This window comes from Pavona decussata, unplaced genomic scaffold, assembly GCF_977016875.1.
Source record: "Pavona decussata unplaced genomic scaffold, jaPavDecu1.1 SCAFFOLD_130, whole genome shotgun sequence".
In the NCBI taxonomy this organism is placed as follows: Eukaryota; Metazoa; Cnidaria; class Anthozoa; order Scleractinia; family Agariciidae; genus Pavona; species Pavona decussata.
Genome location: NW_028145544.1, coordinates 2,613,539 through 2,634,733, shown reverse-complemented (window position 1 = coordinate 2,634,733; position 21,195 = coordinate 2,613,539). Strand labels below are relative to the sequence as shown.

The window sequence follows — 21,195 nt, the reverse complement described above, 5'->3', positions numbered from 1 at the left end:
ACCGTTCCATTTCTTGAGGATAAGTTTGGGTTCAGTGGAACTGCATTGGAGTGGTTTCGCTCCTATCTGTCAGACAGATTCCAACAAGTGGTAATTGACGGTGTAAGATCTGACAAGTTTGACATCGACTTTGGTGTACCGCAGGGTTCCTGCCTAGGCCCATTATTGTTTTCTATCTACATGAGTCAATTGTCTGAAATCGTCAGTAAACATCTGCCTACAGTGCACTGCTATGCTGACGATACGCAGCTATACCTTTCTTTTCGACCGAGTGATAGTACGACTCAAGATGCGGCTGTTACTGCAATGGAAGCCTGCATACGGGATATCCGGAAGTGGATGATCAAAGACAAGCTCAAGATCAATGATGACAAGACTCAATTTATTCTTATTGGCACCAGAGCACAGCTACAGAAAGTGACGATTGACAGTCTAGTTGTCGGAGACTCTGTGGTTCCTTCTAGCTGTGAAGCGATAAAGAATCTTGGTGCATGGTTTGACAGCCATTTTACCATGAATACCCACATATTGAAGATCTGCAAAGCTGGTTTCTACTATCTCCACAATATTAGCCGCATTAGGAAGTTTTTAAGCCGAGAAACCACGGAGACCTTAATACACGCATTCGTCACTAGTCGCTTGGATTATTGCAATTCTCTGTTGTATGGGCTACCAAACAGCCTTGTTTATAAACTACAACGCCTACAGAATTCAGCGGCAAGACTAATTTTTAGAGCTCCTAGATACTGTCATATCACCCCATTATTAACTGAACTTCATTGGCTAAATATTAAACATAGAATTTATTTCAAAATAATTTTAATCACATATAAAGCTCTCCATGGCACCGCCCCAAAATATATACGGGACTTAATCACATTGAAGCCGAACTCCAGTTATGGTTTGAGATCCAATGATAACTATACGCTCAAACCACTGGCAGTTAAAACGCTGCCCACCCTCGGGGACCGAGCCTTCGCTACTGCGGCTCCTCGATTGTGGAATGGACTACCTCTAGAACTCAGGAAGGAACACAGTCTTAACATTTTTAAACGGAAACTTAAGACTCTCCTTTTTAAAAGAGCATATCTAGATTAGTCCTTTAGAATAACTTTTACACGATTTTTAATTTTTAACAGAATTAGTTAGCATGATGTTTATGATCTAATTTTTATGCTTTTACAGTTTACTTTTTAACACTATATATATATTGTTTAATTAATACCATTTGTAAAGCGCATTTGAAAACTTCAGTTGAATTTGCGCTTCATTATTATTATTATTGAAATGGCTTCGTGCGCCATCACGCAATTTTTAATCTAGATTTCAAATTTGTAACTGAAACCGAGGTTTCTCTCCTGGATGGCAAAAAGCCTACTTTCGTTTATTTACTGTTTATTATGCTATACAAAATGATTGCAACTTTTGAGTCTGTGGATGAGACCATATGGTGTAATTGAAATGACAGCTCCTCGGTAGAATTTTCCTTTCGAGCTGCTTTTGTTTCACATTATTTTTTAAAAATGAAATTTGTTGGTTTTCTTGAATGTTTGTTTTGCGTGTTTCCTTGAAATCCTCAACATTTCTCAAAGTAATCAATATCAAATCTGACGATAAAATTTTACGAATGTTGTGAAAAGAGCACTAGCTCAAGCAAAGCCACGATATTCAGATATTGACATTTCAACAAATTGTAGCCATCTGGACAAGGTGCTAGTAATCTGCGAATGAACAAAAGTCAGTTGGGAGCGCCTTTAGTATTTGTGATTGCAGAAGTCGCTCCTCTTCGCAGCGTTTTGCGTTTCCTGCAGGAATGGCTAGGAAAATGAAAACACAGCGTACGAACTTTGCGCGTTGCCAGGGCCGTGAATATTACAGGATTTGACCCTGGCCTTCAGGCGCCAGTACTCCTGCTCTTGACGGAATTCATGCTATAGTGTTTCTCCAGTTGCTTTTCGGCCGAGGGTCCCAATTTTTTCCAACGAAAATAAAGAACATTTTTAAGGGGCCAAAAGTTTCGTTTGCAGAGAAAAATGGGCTGCCACGCCCTTACTCGTATCACTTGTACGCCCAAAGAGTCTGGGACTGAGTTTCAAACCTGAGCCCGCGTCATATTCCTGTTTGGATTACCGCATATCAAAGGATGAAGAAATAAAAATTCATTGACAATCGCACGTGGATATCGGTTGTTTTCCTGCCTTATCGATCCACTCCACGAAATTCCCATGGATCAACCAATGAATTCAAGAACAGGAGCGAAGATGCAGTCTTTTCGGAACTGTAGACTTCAGATTGTCAAAGGAGAGCACTCGCTTTCTACGCAAGATGGAGGGGATTGCGTGGTGGATGTTTTTGAGGATACAAACAACAATTCGCTTGATATTCGCATACGTAGAGGTGAGTTGGTATTAACTCAGCGAAAACTCGTCTTTGTGTATCGATAAACAGCCAGAAGTTGAATCATGTAGAGCTTACTTTGGTGATTGATTTTTTTCCGTTAGGCAACGAATACATGCCAAGCTTTAGGGTGACGAGAGAGACGGACCACTGCCGAATGGGACGACTTAGGTATCTCATCGATCTACCTGAACAAAACTTCAGCGTGCTTTTAAGCTTCACACACAGAGAAGGTAATAATAAAGAAGGTTTCTATTAATTCCAGAGCGTATAACTGATAAACCGGGTTGAAACTGTTTCTTTCCCGTAACAGCGAATATTAGCTTGCCAACTCATGCATAATAAATACGCTTATGACTTTGACACAAGGATACTAATGGAATTTGTTTCTTGGTAAAGCGAGCTTACTAGGTTCTTAATATATTTTTTGTTATCGCGCTTTGTATATTGAGAAGGCAAATGTATATCTTAAAAATGGCAATTAAATGTCTCGTATTAAGCTACAGTTCCAACTGAGCTGTATATACAGACGAACATATTAATTAACTTCATTTACAACTTATGCGTCCATTCATTCGTGCTGTTAAAAAATTGCCATGGAAATAGATTCAATTTATTTCCAATTTATTTTGTAACAGGGATTTGGTGGTTTTGATCAAATAGGATTCTTCTATCAGAGGAATTTCTTTTAACGCTAGGAGTGAAATTTGTTTGCAAGCTGCAAAACAAAGAAATCATCTATTTCACAGACGACAACTATCAACAATGTTTAATTAATATTTGAATAGTAGATTTTAAAGTTTAATTTGATGGCTCACGATATATTATGACAGAATGTGTTACCATATTTCATTAAAATTTCATTTCAGTTGAATTTATGTCATTATTAATACAATGTTAGGTAATTAGAAAGCTACAGCTGAAAATCACTTTCAAAGCCAGTCCAGTCATTGTTCATCTATATTTCGTGTCTCATAAGTAAAGCAGTGTTCCACCTATTTTCCCCTCATAATAGGCCATTTACATGATGGCGTCATTTTACTACAATTACCAGAATTCATTTTGTTTTCCTTTTCAAATTCAAATTTTGTAATCCCAGTGGACAGCAAAGAACAATAGCTCTAATTAGCATGAGAAAACAAAAACCAGAAGGATTCTGGTAGTTGTAGTAAAACGACGCCATAGTGAAAATGTCCTATTCCTGACTTTGAAAGTTATCTGGAACACTGGTGAAGGTGTATGTTAAAAAAAATTCCCCGTGCATTTTGGGTTGTTATTTGATCCTAATGGACGTTTTGCATTCATTTTTTTTTGTGTAGAGTTCCTGGTTACAATAAATTTATATTATAATTCAGTGGTATTGCTAAAACTTAAACATGTTTCCTTGCACAATTGTTAACACTGTATCAAAATGTGAAAAATACTGTGAGGAACTTTTATTCTGACTACCGTAAAATTTCTTGGGAGTTTTGGGCTTTTTCCATGCAGCCTTTAAATTTAATATGACAGAATACATAAATTCACTAAAACTTTATTTCTGTTGAGTTTATGTCATTGTACAAAATTAGGCATTAACACGGTATAGTTTAATTTCACCAAGAAACCATTCTTACAAGCAGAAATCACCCATCATTGGCCATGTCTAAAAAACCATGTTTAAATGAGTTCTCAGACTTGCTTGCAAGAGACTATCACCCAGGAAGTTTAAGCCACTAGTTTATAAATATATAGTGTGCAGCAAAATTTTTTTCCAAGTTGGCATTGTTTTTTATTTTTTTATGGGGGGTGGGGGTGAGGGAGTGGGAGGGGATGGTTGCAAACTTTACACGGGTACAGGAAAAACCTTATCGCATATAGTTGTTAGGCTTGCCATGTTGTTACTATGCCAGCACAAATAAATATATGCAGACTATAACTGTTTCATAAGCAGCCACAGTAGTATATCTTCATCCTTATCTGTAGGTTACTGTATACATATATATATATGTGCCGTGCTTTTTTAGATATTGTTGACTTTAAAGAGCTGTTAAACAGTGCCACTGGCAGGATGAAAAAACGTTCAGTTTTCAATGAAAGGACAGAAAAGGCTTCTGCCAGTCAATATTTTCAGGTGAGAAAAATAAAATGGCTGGCATTAATGTTCAGCATGGCTTTCAACTAGAATTATAACAAGCTGGTGAGAAAGTGAAAGAACTTCAATAGTGGAAGCCATCTTATTACCAGCCCTTTGATACCACCGCCTTGTAACATGACATACGGCCAACTTTTTTGCTTTGCTCAAAGTTAACTTTATTTTACCTTAATACCAGTTTTATCTGGATATTTTGATGTCAGTTGTAATATCCAGATTATTACCAATGTGCTATTACTTGCCATATTACTAGACAGTTAACGTTTTCACTTTAAGCTGATCTTTAAGTCAGAAAATAACCTGTATACTGTAGGTAGTGCTGTATACACTCGATTGCAAAAACGTTGACACCTAAAAAGCATAAACCGTGAACGATGAGACCAAATGGCTTTATGGGTATAAGTGTACTAAATTTATTTGCATAATATTCTATTCTCATGCGACGGTGATGACCAAAAGTAGTTGCACATGGTGAGTGATGGAAACTGTCCAAGCTTTCCTGGAAGTGTCCAAATTGGCCAACAAAGGCCAATTTGAGTGATATACAATTATTAGTGATTTGCCTAAGTTCAAAACAGGCAATGAACTTAAGCAATATTTGGTAGAAAATTATTCGGAAGAATTAAGTCAGCACTGTATTTTTTGTTATAAAGAATGAGAATGGTACATGTATGGGTTAAAGAACAGATAAAAGTTTTCTGGTTTCTTTGGCAAGTTAAAATTAAATGTATGTATTGAAAGGGTTTATTTACGTTAGGATTTCATTCACAGACTTAAAAGGTAGAGCCACCTTGTACAGCACAATAAACAGTACCACAGGAAAGTACTGCTCAGTAGCTTTCATTTGAATGGTCACACTTTAGCATTTCATCCACAGACTCAAAAGTTAGAACCACCTTGTACAGCATAATAAACAGCACCACAGGAAAGTACTGCTCAGCAGCTTTCATTTGAATGGTCACACTTTAGCATTTCATCCACAGACTCAAAAGTTAGAACCACCTTGTACAGCATCATAAACTGCACCACAGGAAAGCACTGCTCAGCAGCTTTCATTTAAATGGTCACACTTTGTGAACTCATCCATTAAAGACTCAACACATTGGAACCATCCTTTACAACATAATATACAGCATCACAGCAAAGTCTTGCTTAGAAGTTTAAAAGTTCAAGAATAAATTATTTGCATGGACTATGGTCTGAATCTAGAAGTACAGCATATTTTTTTTCATTTAATTAATAATTATTATTAATATGTACTGACAATGTGCTAAGAGCTTTGAACTGTATATACCATCCAGTTCATGTTTTTCTGGTTATCAGGTAACTCCTTGATATATGTATGTATGTATGTTAAATAAACTAGAGTTGCAAGTCTGACATTCAGTGATACAGAAAAATGTCATAATTATACACTTGTCTCAAATTCATTTTTAATAATTATAACAACATCCAGGAGCTATTTTTAACAATCCTTAAATTCTTGTGGCAGAAGACTGCATTTTTGATTTAAAAGAATTTCAAATTCGTCAATGGTTTTCTGTTAAAGGCGTTCCCAGTTGACACTGTACTGTCTATTGATGTATTTTGTTATTTGTTGCAGTTTTATGGCTATTTATCACAGCAACAGAATATGATGCAGGTACGAAATAAAAATGAGATTCAACATTAGTTATTGAATCAGTTATTGCACTCTCAAATAAAAATGTTCACCTTGATCTTTGTGAAATGCGTCAGAGACAGACTAAATATATTAGCCTTTGCCTTCTTGGGTTGTTCCTTGTAAATTCAACAACTTTTAATTTCTCTTTGGATTATTTTAAATCAGTAGCACAGTTGTACATGTACATAGAATGCTATTTGTTGTTGATTACGTACATTATGTACTGTCATTCAAATATCATTCAGTTTGTTTCTGTTTAAAACAATCAGGATTTTGTCAGAACCTCCACTTATCAAAGAGCAATGCTACAGAACCACACAGATTTCCAGGACAAGGTATGAATACTGTTAATAGTTTCTTAACATTTAAGAATGGTGTCTTCTTTTGTTACTGCAAATACATGTACATTCTGTACATCTTGGGATGGAAAGAGACACATGGGTTTCTTTCAGATGGTGCTTTCAGCTATTCAGGAAAAACAGATAATCCAAAAAGAAAAGTAGGCTTGGGGTAACAGCGCATTTCTTCAAAGATAACTTAGCTTCAATTTGTAGAAAAACGGCATATAGTGCTATGTATTTTACAAGTTTCTCGAATTATGTTTGCTTCGATGTCTCTAAAAAATGTGTGGTTACCCCCAATTTTCTTTTTGGATTCCAATAACCATTCCTAAGATCTGCTATTCCTGTGTTCACTGTAGTCACAAACTGCGCAAAATATACCTTGGTATTAGGGAGCACCATCCTTAACTTTTTTCCGTTACGCTCATGGCATCGCAATGGTTAATTATCTGATAATTTATGTTCAGTTACAAATTAATGCAAATCTGCATTGTGAGCTTGTTGTCTCTTATGTTCTCTTATTTTTAAATTTTTCTCTTTTAACTATCTGCAGGTAGTGATTGATGTTGGTGCTGGCTCAGGTAAGAATATTACATGTGTATAATTTTATTGCTGGCAATAATTTTCCTTTTCTTGGCAGACAGCGCAGTTGGTGTGATTAAAGTAGGGACTAGAACTATAGCCAGCAAAAGTATTGCATGCAAGAATTATAGAGGGATTGTACCTCTACCTGTGCATGCCCAGTGATTAAAGAAGGCAGGATGGTAGCCTGAGTACCACAGCTTGATTGAATGGGTATCCTGTATCCATCCTAATGCAGCAAGGGCTAGACAGCATCAAGTGTGGACTGAGTTGGTAGCCTGTGCCCTTGACAGTACAGCATGTATGCGTAACACATTTGAGAGCGTCTAAGTAGGATTTCTGTGTGTGTGTTGAGCAGTTAATGTTAAAACATAACTAGTAAATTTGTGAAATCAAATTCAGTTGTGCGTGCGTGCTTCATATTCTGATTGTGCACACTGATAACGTCAGAAAACAAATGCCTCATAAAAAAATTTTCTCCACGAGAAACTACTGCTTTAAAAAATTTATAAAACAATTGGTTCATGCGTCAGCTGTGCATTCATTGTGATATGAAGTACGCCGGAAGATTGGAGAGCACTCAAGAAGCTAGCCTTGAGCAACTCTTACACATCTTTCATGCTCTCCAGACTGCAGCGTGCTTCTTATTTCAATGAACGCTTGCTGACACATGAACCAATTATTGTTAATTGACATATTGCAAATCAGTCTCACAGAATGAAGTACACCTGCATTTTGGGTGGGTTCCTTCATACCCATGGTATTTGAAGAGCAGCTGAGTAGAACCTTACGTGCATGTTTATGTAGACACACATTCTGTATCTTGCCAATCCACATAATATGAGTGTATTGTTTCTTTCTTTTGGCAGGGATTTTATCATTTTTTGCTGTACAAGCAGGAGCTAGAAAAGTTTACGCTATAGAAGCCAGCTCAATGGCCACACATGCTGAGGTACTAATGCTCTTAGATAGGGACATTGTGCAGTTCCAGAAAATATCCATACTCCCCCCACGGAAGGTTTTTGTTTTACACCCCCCATCCCCCCAGGAAATTCCAGTTTAGCTTCATACTTTGCTTCTATAATTTTGACTTTTAAGACCCTCCGTCCCCCAGGAATTTCCAATGACCTTCCATGGGGTGGGTGTGGATTTTTTTTGGAACTGCTCATTGGTACCTAAGTATTTAGTGTTTTTTCTCAAAAACTAAGTTCAAACCAGCGATAAAAACCACAGAATGATGTTCTTTGACTAAATTGACATTTTGTCTTTTGTTTCTTTAATTTGTTCTTTACTAGGCTTTAATCAAACACAACAACCTATCTGACAAAGTCATCATAGTTCCTGGGAAAGTTGAGGAGGTTTGTAGTATTTATTTTTTTTGTCAAGGTTTAAAAGAATTGTATTGAAAAAAAAAAATTTTTCGTTATCATTATTCCATTTGCAGGTAGAAATTCCAGAGAAGGTGGACGTTATCATCTCTGAGCCCATGGGTTACATGCTTTACAATGAAAGAATGCTAGAAAGTTATCTGCATGCAAAGAAGTGGTTGAAACCTGATGGTATGAAACTAGTGCAGAACACTTCTATCCTCACTTAATTGTGTAATTATGTTTAAAAAACGAGCAGGAGCGTTTGGTTTTTGACCTGATAAAACATGTGTTGCGAGTTTTTTGAATGGCTTCAAAACATTCCTGGAAAAGCGTGTGTCAATAGAGTTCATATCAATGATGCTTTTGTGAACATTGGAAATAAGCATACAATAATAACACTGCATACTAATGAAGAGTGTTTTATCAGCTTATAAACCACCACATACTATAAATGAGAGGAGTGTTTTATCAGCTGATAAAACACTGCATACTAATGAGGAGGCTTATCGATATAAAGTCACTGCACGTTATGTATTATCGACCATTTGGTAGGTCAATGGGCTGTAATGAATTATTGAATGATGAGTTTTTGAAGTCCCTTGGCATAACTTGTGATTGTCTGATGAACTATTTTCAATTGATGGAAATATTTTGAATTTTTTTGTTTGTAGGTAAAATGTTTCCCACCTCAGGAGATCTTCATGTTGCTCCATTCTTTGATGATGCTCTTTACATGGAACATTTCTCAAAAGCTAATTTTTGGTGAGAAGATTCATTTAACTTTTGTTAATAAGGAAACCTTGTAGCAAAAAATTGGCGAGGCTTGTGTCCATATTTAATTTAACTTTACCTCATTTCACACCAAATATGCTATTATACTTCACTTCATGTTCTTTCATAATTTCCATCCTATCTCATCTCTTTTTATTTCAATTTATTTTACTTCAGTTCATTTTATTTCTGATCATTCTGTGTTATTCATTTCATTGCCTTGGTCTAAACAATATTTCCCTTAACCCCACTGACAAAACACTTTTTTTTTGTTTCATTTCACCCCCCCCCCCCCCCCCCCAATCCCCTTTCTCACCCATTACTCCACTCATGTAAAAACTCTTGCTTTTGAGACCTTTCTCTGCAGAATTACTCTATAGGTGGGTGGGTGGGTGTGTGTGTAGGGGGAGGGGGAGATTCTAGAACCACAGTTTCGGTTCATTCTATTTTATTTTACTCTTGTAACTACTCCTCATCTTATTACCTTTATCTTATTTATTTTTCTGCCCACTTATTTGTATTCCTTGTCTCATTTTCTCCAGGTATCAAAATTCGTTTTATGGAGTTGATTTGTCAAATCTGAGGGAATCTGCCCTGTTGGAGTACTTTAGACAACCAATTGTTGTAAGTTTAATAAATATCTAAATTTTCCTTACAGTGTCAATGTCAATCGAACACACAGTTCGTGAGTATACCTCAAGCTGCATGCCTCATTTCAAGCAACATTTTTGGTTAAAAGTTGTAGCCTATCTGCTAGTTTTTATGGCACATTTTATCCATTGGATAAAGTTATCTGCTATTTGAAAAACTGGACCAGGCCCCAGTTGTTTAAAGAGCGGATTACTCTATCCAGTGTATAAATTATTGCTGTCCAGGGGATAAAATGTACTCCAACCAATACTTTTTATCCGCTGGATAGCAACTTATCCGTTCTTGAACACTTTGGGCCAGATTAACAGTAGTGTTATTTATTTCATAATTGCTAATAGATTTTAATTTTAATTTTTTGTAGGATACATTTGATGTACGGATTCTGATGGCCAAACCTGTCACACACACTGTCGACTTTCTTTCTGCTGCTGAGGAAGATCTGCACAGGTACACTAACTGTGATTTATTCATGTACATTTAATTGGTGAACCTGTGGTGGGTTCTGTCAAGCAGAAGTTATTTTTAATTTTTTTTTTGCAGATTGCTTGGTATTTATTTTTAAACCAAAGATTTGTTTTCTGAAAGGTTCTAATAGAACATACATGTACTATCACCTTTTGAAATAATTTTATGGGAAAAAATTCTAAAATTGTTCATGACTCCCAGGCTGAATCATTTATTTTAATGTTGGCTTTACAGGATAGAAATTCCCCTTCACTTTACACTGCATACATCAGGAAATGTTCATGGTCTTGCCTTCTGGTTTGATGTTTTATTTCAAGGAAGCAAGTAAGTAGTTGGCCTCTTACATATTAGATATTACTAATAGATAGATTTTATCCATATAGTATTATGTAACGTCGCAATGAAATTCTCTTACCAGGATCCGAAATTAACTTTTTTAGGCAGGCGCCAACGGACGACTGAATATTTTTTTCAGTCGCCATATCGAAAAATGTGGTCGCCAAAAAGTGTCAATAACATTTTTCCTTCGCAGTAAAACACAAACCAAACTTTTTGGTTGCCAATTTTTCTTTAAGAATCAGAACGAAGAGAACGCATTTAGGGCCGCAATGGCGATTTTTCTGCTAACGAATAAGATTAAATACAAACACGCTGATCATAGCTGTGAAATGTTGTGGTAGATTTATAACAACAGGAAAATCGGTTTTATACTTCAAAATCAGCGGGAAGGTATAAAGTAAGTGACCAATTGGCGGGCGGCTTTGAATTTTATCTTAATCGACTTGGCTGAAAATCAAAGTTATTGTTTGTATAATGATCGTGGCATGAAATAATTAATCGCCCGTTGGCGACCAGTTGTGAAATTCTGGTTGCCAGTGCAAAATTTTCAGTCACATTGTCGACCAGGAAAGTGCAATTTCGGACCCTGCTTACAGATAAAGAAAATCTTATTCTCCCAATCATCATTACACATACATGTACTTCATCGTCATCAGTTCCTTCTTCCTATGTGGGCAATAGGGCGGAAAATCATCTCCCTCTATGGATCTCTGTCCTCCAAAACAGTGGACGCCTCAGCACAAGATTTTAACCCAAACTCCTGTAATTCTTCCTCCACTGTGTGTCTCCATGGCTCTTTTAGTCTCCTAGCTAGAGAAATTTATCTCCCTTAAAGCATTGTTAGTCATTATAAAGTTTTAGAATTCCATTTACAGCAGACGGCAGAAATGACTATGTGACCCTGTTTACCCTTAATGTGCCGCTGGATGTTTTCAGTTTCTCAGTAAAATTTAGTAGTTTTGCGTCAAAAGCATCAAAGACCAGAATTATTTTGCACTATTCTCATCTATGTACTGACCTTTTCAAGAAAAAAAATGTGAATCTCACATTTGCTGTTTGCCGTAAAGGCAATTCTTAATCTCTCTTTTAATAAAATAACTTGTTTATTGACAGTGTTCCAGTATGGCTGTCTACTGCTCCTCAAGAGCCGCTTACTCATTGGTATCAGGTATGGGTACTGTTCTGTTCATCATGTAGGAAACATAAAGTGGGTCTAGTTTGATGGTCTTATCTCCCACAAGTCTCCTGTAGCTCAGTGGTAGAGCATCCAAACTAGTAATCGGAAGGTCTTAGGTTCAACTCCTGATAGGAGCACTTGGATTTTTTTTTCCGGGTACATGTCTGTGTCATTGACTGATTAATACATCATTCGCAAACGTAAAGTACTTTCCATTTGCCAGTATTGGCCAGCCAGACCGACCAGTTTGAAAGTCAAATGCACCATTTTTAAGAAATGGTGCTGCAAAATTTTGAAAAATAAGTCGCTCACTCTCACTGAAAAATAATGGTATGTGCTTTAGAAGTTTTGAAGAAATTCGAAGGACTAGGATAAAAAAATATCCTTCAAATTGGTAAGCTGAGTGGTTTTAGACCCAATAAAACACATGCTGCAAGTTTTTTGAACAGCTTCAAAAACATTTCTGGAAAAGCGTTTGTCAAGAGAGTTCATAACAATGATGTTTTTGTGAACGTTGGAAATAATAATACGAGAAAAACATAAACACCACATACTAATAAGGAGGAGGTTTTATCGGGTTTTAAAACCACTGCACGTGATGTTTTATCGACCATTTGATAACTGTAGCTATAGGTCAATGGGCTTACACTGTATGAATTATATTACTGAGTTTTTGAATTCCTTTAAAACACAAACAACGTACACAAAAGAGGAACCAACTGACACTTGACTATCCACTAATGGTTCTGTCAGTTTTGTAAGGAAAATTAAATTATGTTCCAATGCATTTTTATGTCGGTAACCCCATGCGCAGCATAATTTGAGTGGTATAACGAATTTGTTTTGTGGTATACACAACTTGTTTATGCAGTTTAGTTCAATAACAGGTTATCCTACTCCCCAGGTTCGATGTCTGCTGCAAACTCCAATATTTGTAAAGGCTGGACAGTCACTGTCTGGAAAAGTACTTCTCATCTCAAACAGAAGGTAAAGAGACCAATACTTGTTTTTGATAACTAGTTTGTTGTTGTAGTGATTAGAAGTATCCATTTTATACCCCTCCTGTAGAATTTTTTTTGTGGTACGAGGGGGGGGGGGGGGGGGCGGGGGAACAGGCCACCAGACACTGTTTGGGAAATGAGCCTGCACTAGGACTCTCTTAGTGTAAAACTGTACCCAAATGAGTGGTAGAAATCAAGCCTAGCCTCAGGGATAGTTCTTCGCATTAAATGACTTACCTACAAGAATGTTAAGTGCAATAGGCCTTGTCAATTTTTCAAAAGCAATGTTTTATGAAAATTATTTGACATCAGATTTCCATACAAACACTGTCATTTCAAGACGTGTTTGCCTACTCGTCAAAATGGCATCGAAAACCGTTATAAGGCCTAATGTATGCTTTAGTGGACTCTCATGGCATGCTGTCTACTGTAGGGTGAGAGAATAAGGATTACAGTGTAAGTACCACAACTGTTCCATGTAGAAATGATAATTATTATCATTAACATTTCCACTTTGCAGACAAAGCTATGACGTTGAAATAGAAGTGTCTCTAGATGGAACAAGTGTCAAATCAACAAACACTCTTGATCTCAAAAATCCCTTCTTCCGCTACACCGGGTCCCAAACGCCAATTCCAGCTGGCACCAACACAGTATCGCCAACTGAACTGTACTGGAACATGTCTACCTCTGCAGCATCTGGTGTTAGCGAGAATGGTTTGGATGGTTCCTGTGGCAGTATTATGGGGAATGGACTTGTGGTGAACACAGTTGGGGCTTACAGTGGAGGTATGGTACTGTCTCCATTCAAGATCGACAACTAACTTCTTCTTACAATTTACATTTTTCTATGTTTTCCAGTAGTTGGCTAATGAAAGTAATGATTAGAGACAAATCAAAATGTAGACTGGGCCTTGCAGGGAGAACCATGTAAAGCTACTGTTTAAGATCAAAATCTGCAATCAAACCTTGACAAATTAATTAAGGAGACTTAAGGTAGCAAGGGATGGCCCAGTGGTGAGAACATTCGCCTCCCATAAATATGCTTCTGGTTTGATTCCCAGACTGAGTATCACGTGTGGGTTGAGTTTGTTGTTGGTTCTTGTCCTCGCTCCGACAGGTTTTTCTCCAGGTACTCTGGTTTTCCCCTCTCCTCAAAAACCAACGTTTCCAAATATTCCAATTCAATATGGAGATTGTCCTTAGCGCTTTGGGATAAATACATTGACACTTAATAAAAGTGATTTAAGGACGGTTCCTACTAATACCGAAGTATTTTTGTGCGGTTTATGACTATGCGGGAAAAGCAGATCTTAATAAGGCCTATTGGAATCCAAAAAGAAAATTGGGGGTAACCACGCATTTTTCAGAGAAAATTAAGCAACAATATCTCTAAAAAAAGCTAAAATTTAAAGCAATGTATGGGATTTGTTCCTAAATTGAACCTTAATTATCTCTGAAAAATGCATGGTTACCCCCAATTTTCTTTTGAGATACCAAGAGCATTTGGTAAGTTATGCTTTCTCCGCATAGATTTAAACCGCGCAAAAATATCCCTGTATTAGTAGGCACCACCCATAGGAAACCCGAGTATCTCGAGATGCGCAGAACGTATGCGCAGTAACAATAGTAGGCACCGTCCTTAATTTTTTTTTTTTTTTTTACTTGACTGTGTTGGTTGAAGATGGCTGTGGAAACTGCATGCAACAGTGCAGTTGACGAGCAGTACGGTAGTTATTCTTCAAGAAGCACCCTAAAAAGCCACTTCCCCTACCCACCAACTACCCTTATCCTCCTTGGTGGCGCACCATACACTCTTGTTGTCCAGTTGTCCACTTGCCCTTCTGGTGTCACTCTGACAAATTTCCTTCCCCTCTTACAGTACCCTTATATTCACAGCAGATGGCATTCTAGGTGCCACGCCCTATGCCCTCGGCGGAATCCCAAGTGGCCTGCCTATAGTCAGCGCTGTTCCAAATGCATCAACCCTAGAAGGAAGCTCCAGTAACTACGTCAGCAGCAGATACGTTGTGGGCAACCAATCAGCTATCATTCATGGCTACACTGGGACCAGCTGTGGGGAGTATGTCAACAGTAAAGGTTCTTATCACTCTGTGGTGTATTCGAGGTGAATGGAGGACCTCCCTTTCCATCCAGACAGTGGCCGGTTTAACAGAAACTCCAAAATTGCGTAAATACGAAAAGGAAAAGGTTTGAAATGACCAGCATTACTGGAAAACAGTGCTCAAGAGTTTTCCTCTGAATGGTCGCACTTCACTATTTTCATCGAACAACTCAAATGTCAGGACTGCCTTGTACAGGATTAGAAATACTGGTAGAAAGCTATCAAACTAAAGCCTTCATTCTCAAGAATGTAGTACAGAATCAAAAGTTAGAACCACTTTGATTCCTGTCTCGGGGAGTGAAAGGGGTTATGCATATTATGAGTGGACACATCTCAAGGACCTTCAGAGGTCTACAAGCTTGATGAAGTTGCCATGCACTGAGTATTTGACCAAGGACTATGTATAAAAATAGGATTTATCATTGGTTACAAACAGCAGTATTAGGTTCTTATCAATGGGGATTTTTTAACTCGTAGGAAAATAATATTGGACATCAAAAGTTACTGGATTCCTTATCAGTCAGTTGTGTGATGGAATTGTCTGATTGCCAACTTGAATAACGCCATGGTTTCTTGCGATCTAGTCAAAGTTCAAACAATCCATTTACTATACTGTTGGCTTGTTTTAATATTTGCACATTGGCAAGACCGGCTTTACTTCATGTATGACTAATCCTTTTGCCCCCTTGGAGTTTGGACATTCACTATTATTTGCATTATTAATTTTTTTGCATTAGCTCAAATTTATCTGCATGCTAATACAAGTATTGTATAACTGAATGATGACGTAAACTATATGTATGGCTGCTCAGTTCATTGCTTGGCACATTGTCTATTAATTTTAATGTCATTTGGTTAAGTTTCTTAATATTTCTTCAAATGGATCAGCCAGAATAATCTCTCATCTAAGTGGACAAGCTTGCAAAAGGGAGATTTCCTTGCAGTATGCCATTTCTTTTCATAAGCAGAAAAAAAGAGAAAATTTAGCATTACCAAGGAGAACGTCCCCTTCCCCCTTCCTGGTCTGAAGAGTCATGCATACTTGTGGTGACAACTTGGAAAATCAATCTTTAATGCTTGCCCTTTTATTTGCAACACTCGTAAACTCAAAGCTTGGCACTAAATTTTGATAGTGCTTACGTGATATGATAGTGTTAAAAGTGTTTTTGCATGTTTACACGGATATATTAAGCTATTCGATTTTATGCTTCAGTGATATAATTTTAATGTGTAATTTGTACAGATTGAGTGAGTGAGGTTAATCACTGAATATATTTTAGATTTACACTTCAAACACTTGCATATTAAATTATTTGAAAACTGTTATGTCCAGTCAATAATTATTGTTGGTAAATGGAATGTGTCCTTTAATGAAAAATAATTTAAACTGTCATGGCTCAGTGACTGCATTTTCAGAGTTTTGCTTGTCTTGGACACTAAAGAATGAAAGATGGTGCACAAATTTGACAAGTGAAGGTTATGTTCCTATTATTTGGAGTACTGTTGCTTGAGCAAGCTCATATTTGAAATTGTTTTGCACTACACATATAAACTTTTATATACCAACTTATCAAGAGTTCCATAGCTAAAAAAAAATATAATATGACACCATGAATTTGTTAATGTTCTGTTTGAAAAGCATAATAAATAAAAATAGACCAACTTCATGAAAATCTCGGAAGAATGCCCACTGAACACCTATTTCTAGAATGACAGGGTTACTGGACATGGAATTTTGTAATTTCGTTTTCCAGGCCTGGAAAATCATGGATTTTAATTGCGGGTCATTGAAAATTATGTTTATGGAGAATAATCACGAAGAAAGCATTCTTTTGGGGAATAAAATAAGTTGAAGATGAACCAAAAAAAAGAAAAACCCAAAAAGGAGCCAAGAAACAGATTTTAACTCGGTAGAAATAAACACTGTGCATTTTGATACTGTAAAATGTGAATGCTTTGTCATGGAAAACTTGAAAAGGTCATGGAAAGTCATGGATTTTTAAAAGCCCAAAATAGTATGAATCTTGAAATATGTGAACCCTGGCAAGAACAAAACATTGATGTTTATTAATTATTATTTTCTTTTTTTGTGGGGAGGTTGGGGGGACACTTTCAAGTATGTTTGTTTAAGAGTATTCAAGGGGCTTGGCAGGTATGAACATGGATGGTTGCAAGGCTTTTTATTGAAGGTTTTTCATCACCAGCGTGGCAAGTTTTTTAATTTAGTGTTTAGACTTCTTTTGATAGTATAGACCAAAGTAATTTTTGAGTGATTGTTATTCTTTCCTCAGCCATGTCAGACATGTAGCACCTTGGGTTTAACAAAAGACAATAACACGTTTTGTGACAAGGTGTTTATTACTTAATATACTGAAAAACACTAGCTATGCCATACTAAGAATCCAGCTTTTCTACAAAGTTTCTATATTATTATCAAGTCTGCAAGACTTCGCTCATCTTCTGGCGCCTGGTATACAAGATATCAATGCAAAGGATCACTGAACTGACGTTTCTGTTCTCACAGTTGACTAAGGGCTAATTCACATGTACGATTAATTAGGCACATTTGTACTAATTTGACAAAGAAACTGAGTGAGCAGAAGAAAATCTTCCTGATTTATAAAAATATCTGGCCGTGATGCAGATGTTATAAATCACACCGATTTTTACCCAGCATTACACCAACACAAAAAAGAAATTGGCTAAAAAATAACATAACATGTATTTTGGACCATAAAATTATGATTGAACCTACTTCAAGTTTACATGAATCCCCAGGTTTTCTTAGCCTTGCAACAGAAATGGAAACTCTGGGATGACTTTGTGCCAAAACTCAAGACTACAAGACCAGTAAAATTTGACAAATTTTTGAGATCCTCCACTTTGACTGGAACAAGATTTGCACAAGTCGCACAGCTTGACAATAACTTTTTACAAACTAAACAATATAATCAGTCAACACAGCAGTACAACAAGATGATGAAGAAGCTGTAAACTGGAACACGCTTGGCAGTGGAACTTCGCATCATGGAATCAGGAAGAAAGGCCAACAGCTTGCCACTTGATGTAAGGATAACGTTATTTGATAACCTGTGTTAGACACTATTTTAATACATTGCTTTTTTTGTTTACTTTAAAGTAATAACTCTAGTACATTGAAATTAGACAGCAGTTATAATGCTGTATTTCTTGCAAGAATATCTTGCTGATAAAAAGTTTCTATTACATACGAAGCCAATGCAAATTTACTCTAATTGTGATTTAAAAAAGGCTACTGTAACACACCAACTTTCTGGCTAAAACATTGCTTTGAGCACCTAATCTTAACTGCCTCAAAGGCGATACTTTTAATAACACTATGATAAGCTCCATCTAATACAATAACCATATTCCCCTTCAAGCACCCACACTTGATTATAAAGCACAAATTTATCTGACTCCAAATATTTGCCTCTCTTGATGCCATGAAATCTGAGAGAAACAACTACCAACCCCTAATCAATGAAAACAAGTTGCAAATTAAACAGTGTGAGGTCCCCTAGTATTAACCCTAGGAGAATGTTGAAATTAATGAATCTTCATTCTCCTTGTGCAGTCACCAAATCTCCTGGATGAAGGCAGTTTTGATCTTTTCTCTACAACCTAAGGCTTCAACACCAAATTCAGGATTTCAGATCTCAATAGGTTGGCATCTCTAAAATTGTTGACAATCCTTAGCAGATTATCAACACAAAGTAATTATGCAAAATTTGAAATGCGAGTGAGCTGTCTGGGTACTTGTTTAAGGAAATACGGTATTTTAAAATAATTATTATTATTCTCTACAAAGCTATGTCTAATGAAAATACAAAAGCTGGATATATTGAGCTATACAGAGTTGTTTTACAACAGAGTAACCACAATCGCAACTTTAACCTTGTCAAAATGAACGATGCGCCGCCATGGTCTTCACAGAGTGCACAACAAAATATGGCGGATGGCGCTTCCATATGGCAGCAAGCTACTGCTTGATGGGTTGTCCCGCGGCACTTGCTGGACCGTATGGGTACTGTGCTTGAGCCTGTGGAGGAGGGTATGGGCCGGCTTGTGGCTGTGGATGGTACGGTGGGGGCTGGCCATAAGCGGCTGGCGGCGGATGCTGCATTTGCTGCGAAGTAGTAGTCGTCGACACAAACTGTTGGTACGGTGGCTGCCCGGCTGTAACAACTACAGTCCCCGGATGGCGGTGGCGATAGTAGGGGCAACAAGCGCAGCAACAGCAAGCCACGATGGATACAACGATCCCCACGACGATCAGACTGCCGATGATTACACCAACGATGCCACCAGTGGTGAGGTACACACAATCTGTGCATGTGTTATCGCTACAGCATTCGCCATAGTCACAGTCCGAGTCGTAAATGCAAAGCGAAGTGAAACAAGTTGAACTGCAGTAGCCACCGCTACAACATTTCTGCGTCCCGGGGCAATCCCAACCCGAACTGCAAGCAGTTGCCGAGCCAAGAAAACTGGCGAAAAGGACAAGAACGGCGACCTTCATTTCGATAAGGAAGTTTTAGACTCGCAGGTCAGTGAGACATAGCCCGTAATAATCATAAAGGCTGAAGGGAAGGGCGAATCGGCATTCCCTGGCTTCTCGCCAATCCCGAGACCCACCCCGCTTAGTCGCACTTTGTACTCTCCCCAATCTCCCTCTGCTAGCCTACGGCTCTGTCGTTCGCTCGCGCATAAAAAAGCACTGGTGTAAAGTGAACCCGGGAAAGTGAAGCGCCAAACGTCGGCTCTCGGATCAAAGTTCAAAATCATTACAGCAACTTTCATAGTAGAAAGCCTAGGCTTCATTTCTGCTGCTCTCACGATCGCGTGGTTGTAATTCCCAGAAGGAGGGATTTAACACTCGTTTCTTTGTAGTTGGTAATTAAATAAAAACCCAACAGCGCAACTGAGACGTTCGGAAACGCGCTTCCGGTCAAGTGGAGCGGAAAACAGACTTCCGGTCAGTATTCCAAGAAACGCGGCTGCTCAGCTCAAGATGGCGGAGAACCATGGTAGGACCACAGGAAGGAATTAAATTTCACTTGAGGTATAAATTAATGTATTTTTATGTTATTTTATTTTTTTGTACTTACACTTGGACATTTTGGGGGTCTTCGTTTTCGAGTTTTCGGGGTCTTAGGGTCTTCGTTTTAGAGGTACTTGTTAAGGAAACACGGTATTTTAAAATTATTCTCTACATAGCTGTCTAATGAAAATACAAAAGCTGTATATATTGAGCTATACGAAGTTGTCTCAAAACAGAGTAAACTACAATCGCAACTTTAACCTTGTCAAAATGAACGATGCGCCCCCATGGTCTTCACAGAGTGCACAACAAAATAATGCGTATGGCGCTTCCATATGGCAGCAAGCTACTGCTTGACGGGCTGTCCCGCGGCACTTGCTGGACCGTATGGGTGCTGTGCTTGAGCCTGTGGAGGAGGGTATGGGCCGGCTTGTGGCTGTGGATGGTACGGTGGGGGCTGGCCATAAGCGAGGGTTTGGATGGGGTTAACCGACAAATGACAAATGGCCAAAAATTTAATTGACAACTGACATTTGAGATGGTTTTACTGACAACTAATAAAAGGCTTGGTGGGCCTTGCTATTCTTCAAACCAGTTGTAAAGAACCTTTTTCGACCTTTTTTAGCTAATAATTTATGTTTTCATACAGAATCGTCAGGCACGTGATTAACAGCAGCACACTAGAGTGTTAGATGACGTTAATTGATAAATTCTACTAATACCTCTAGTTAATCATTTTAAATTTGACCCTAACATCCATAACATGATCCTAAATTTATATCTAAGCTTTGCAGTTAATTATTAACAGCCAAATAAATGATAACTGACAAATGGCCCAAAATTTAACTGACAACTGACATTTGGCCAAATTTTTAACTGAAAACTGACATTTGTATACCCTCATCCATACCCTCATAAGCGGCTGGCGGCGGATGCTGCATTTGCTGCGAAGTAGTAGTCGGGGACATAAACGGTTCGTGTGGTTGGTCCTCGTATGCATACTCCATTAAACAGCGTAGGCAGTCGGGGCAAAATAATTCACAACAGAGAACCAGGCAGTCGGGGCAAAAATTATCCCCACAGCAAGCCACGATGATTACAACGATCGCCATGACGATCA

At 37.8% G+C, this 21,195-nt stretch overlaps 2 protein-coding genes across 3 annotated transcripts; one reads left to right on the top strand and one right to left on the bottom strand.

Moving 5' to 3' along the window:
• Positions 1-2,107: 2,107 nt before the first annotated feature.
• Positions 2,108-17,711, top strand: LOC146468657 (histone-arginine methyltransferase CARMER-like). 2 transcript variants are annotated; one of them, XM_085124446.1, is made up of 17 exons: positions 2,108-2,397; positions 2,502-2,630; positions 4,401-4,507; positions 6,132-6,170; positions 6,461-6,526; positions 7,086-7,113; positions 7,984-8,066; positions 8,410-8,472; positions 8,559-8,673; positions 9,156-9,246; positions 9,798-9,879; positions 10,268-10,353; positions 10,606-10,695; positions 11,824-11,878; positions 12,792-12,874; positions 13,409-13,677; positions 14,791-17,711. In XM_085124446.1, the coding sequence occupies exons 1-17, from the start codon at positions 2,226-2,228 to the stop codon at positions 15,018-15,020; spliced, it is 1,788 nt and encodes a 595-aa protein (XP_084980572.1). In that variant the 5' UTR covers positions 2,108-2,225; the 3' UTR covers positions 15,021-17,711. The 2 variants fall into 2 exon arrangements, with proteins under 2 accessions (XP_084980572.1, XP_084980571.1); XM_085124445.1 differs by having other exon boundaries at positions 2,111-2,397; positions 14,788-17,711.
• On the bottom strand, positions 17,353-19,612 carry LOC146468656 (uncharacterized). Its single transcript, XM_085124476.1, has one exon. It carries the CDS (start codon positions 19,551-19,553, stop codon positions 19,014-19,016), a length of 540 nt encoding a protein of 179 aa, XP_084980602.1. The 5' UTR covers positions 19,554-19,612; the 3' UTR covers positions 17,353-19,013.
• Positions 19,613-21,195: the final 1,583 nt, after the last annotated feature.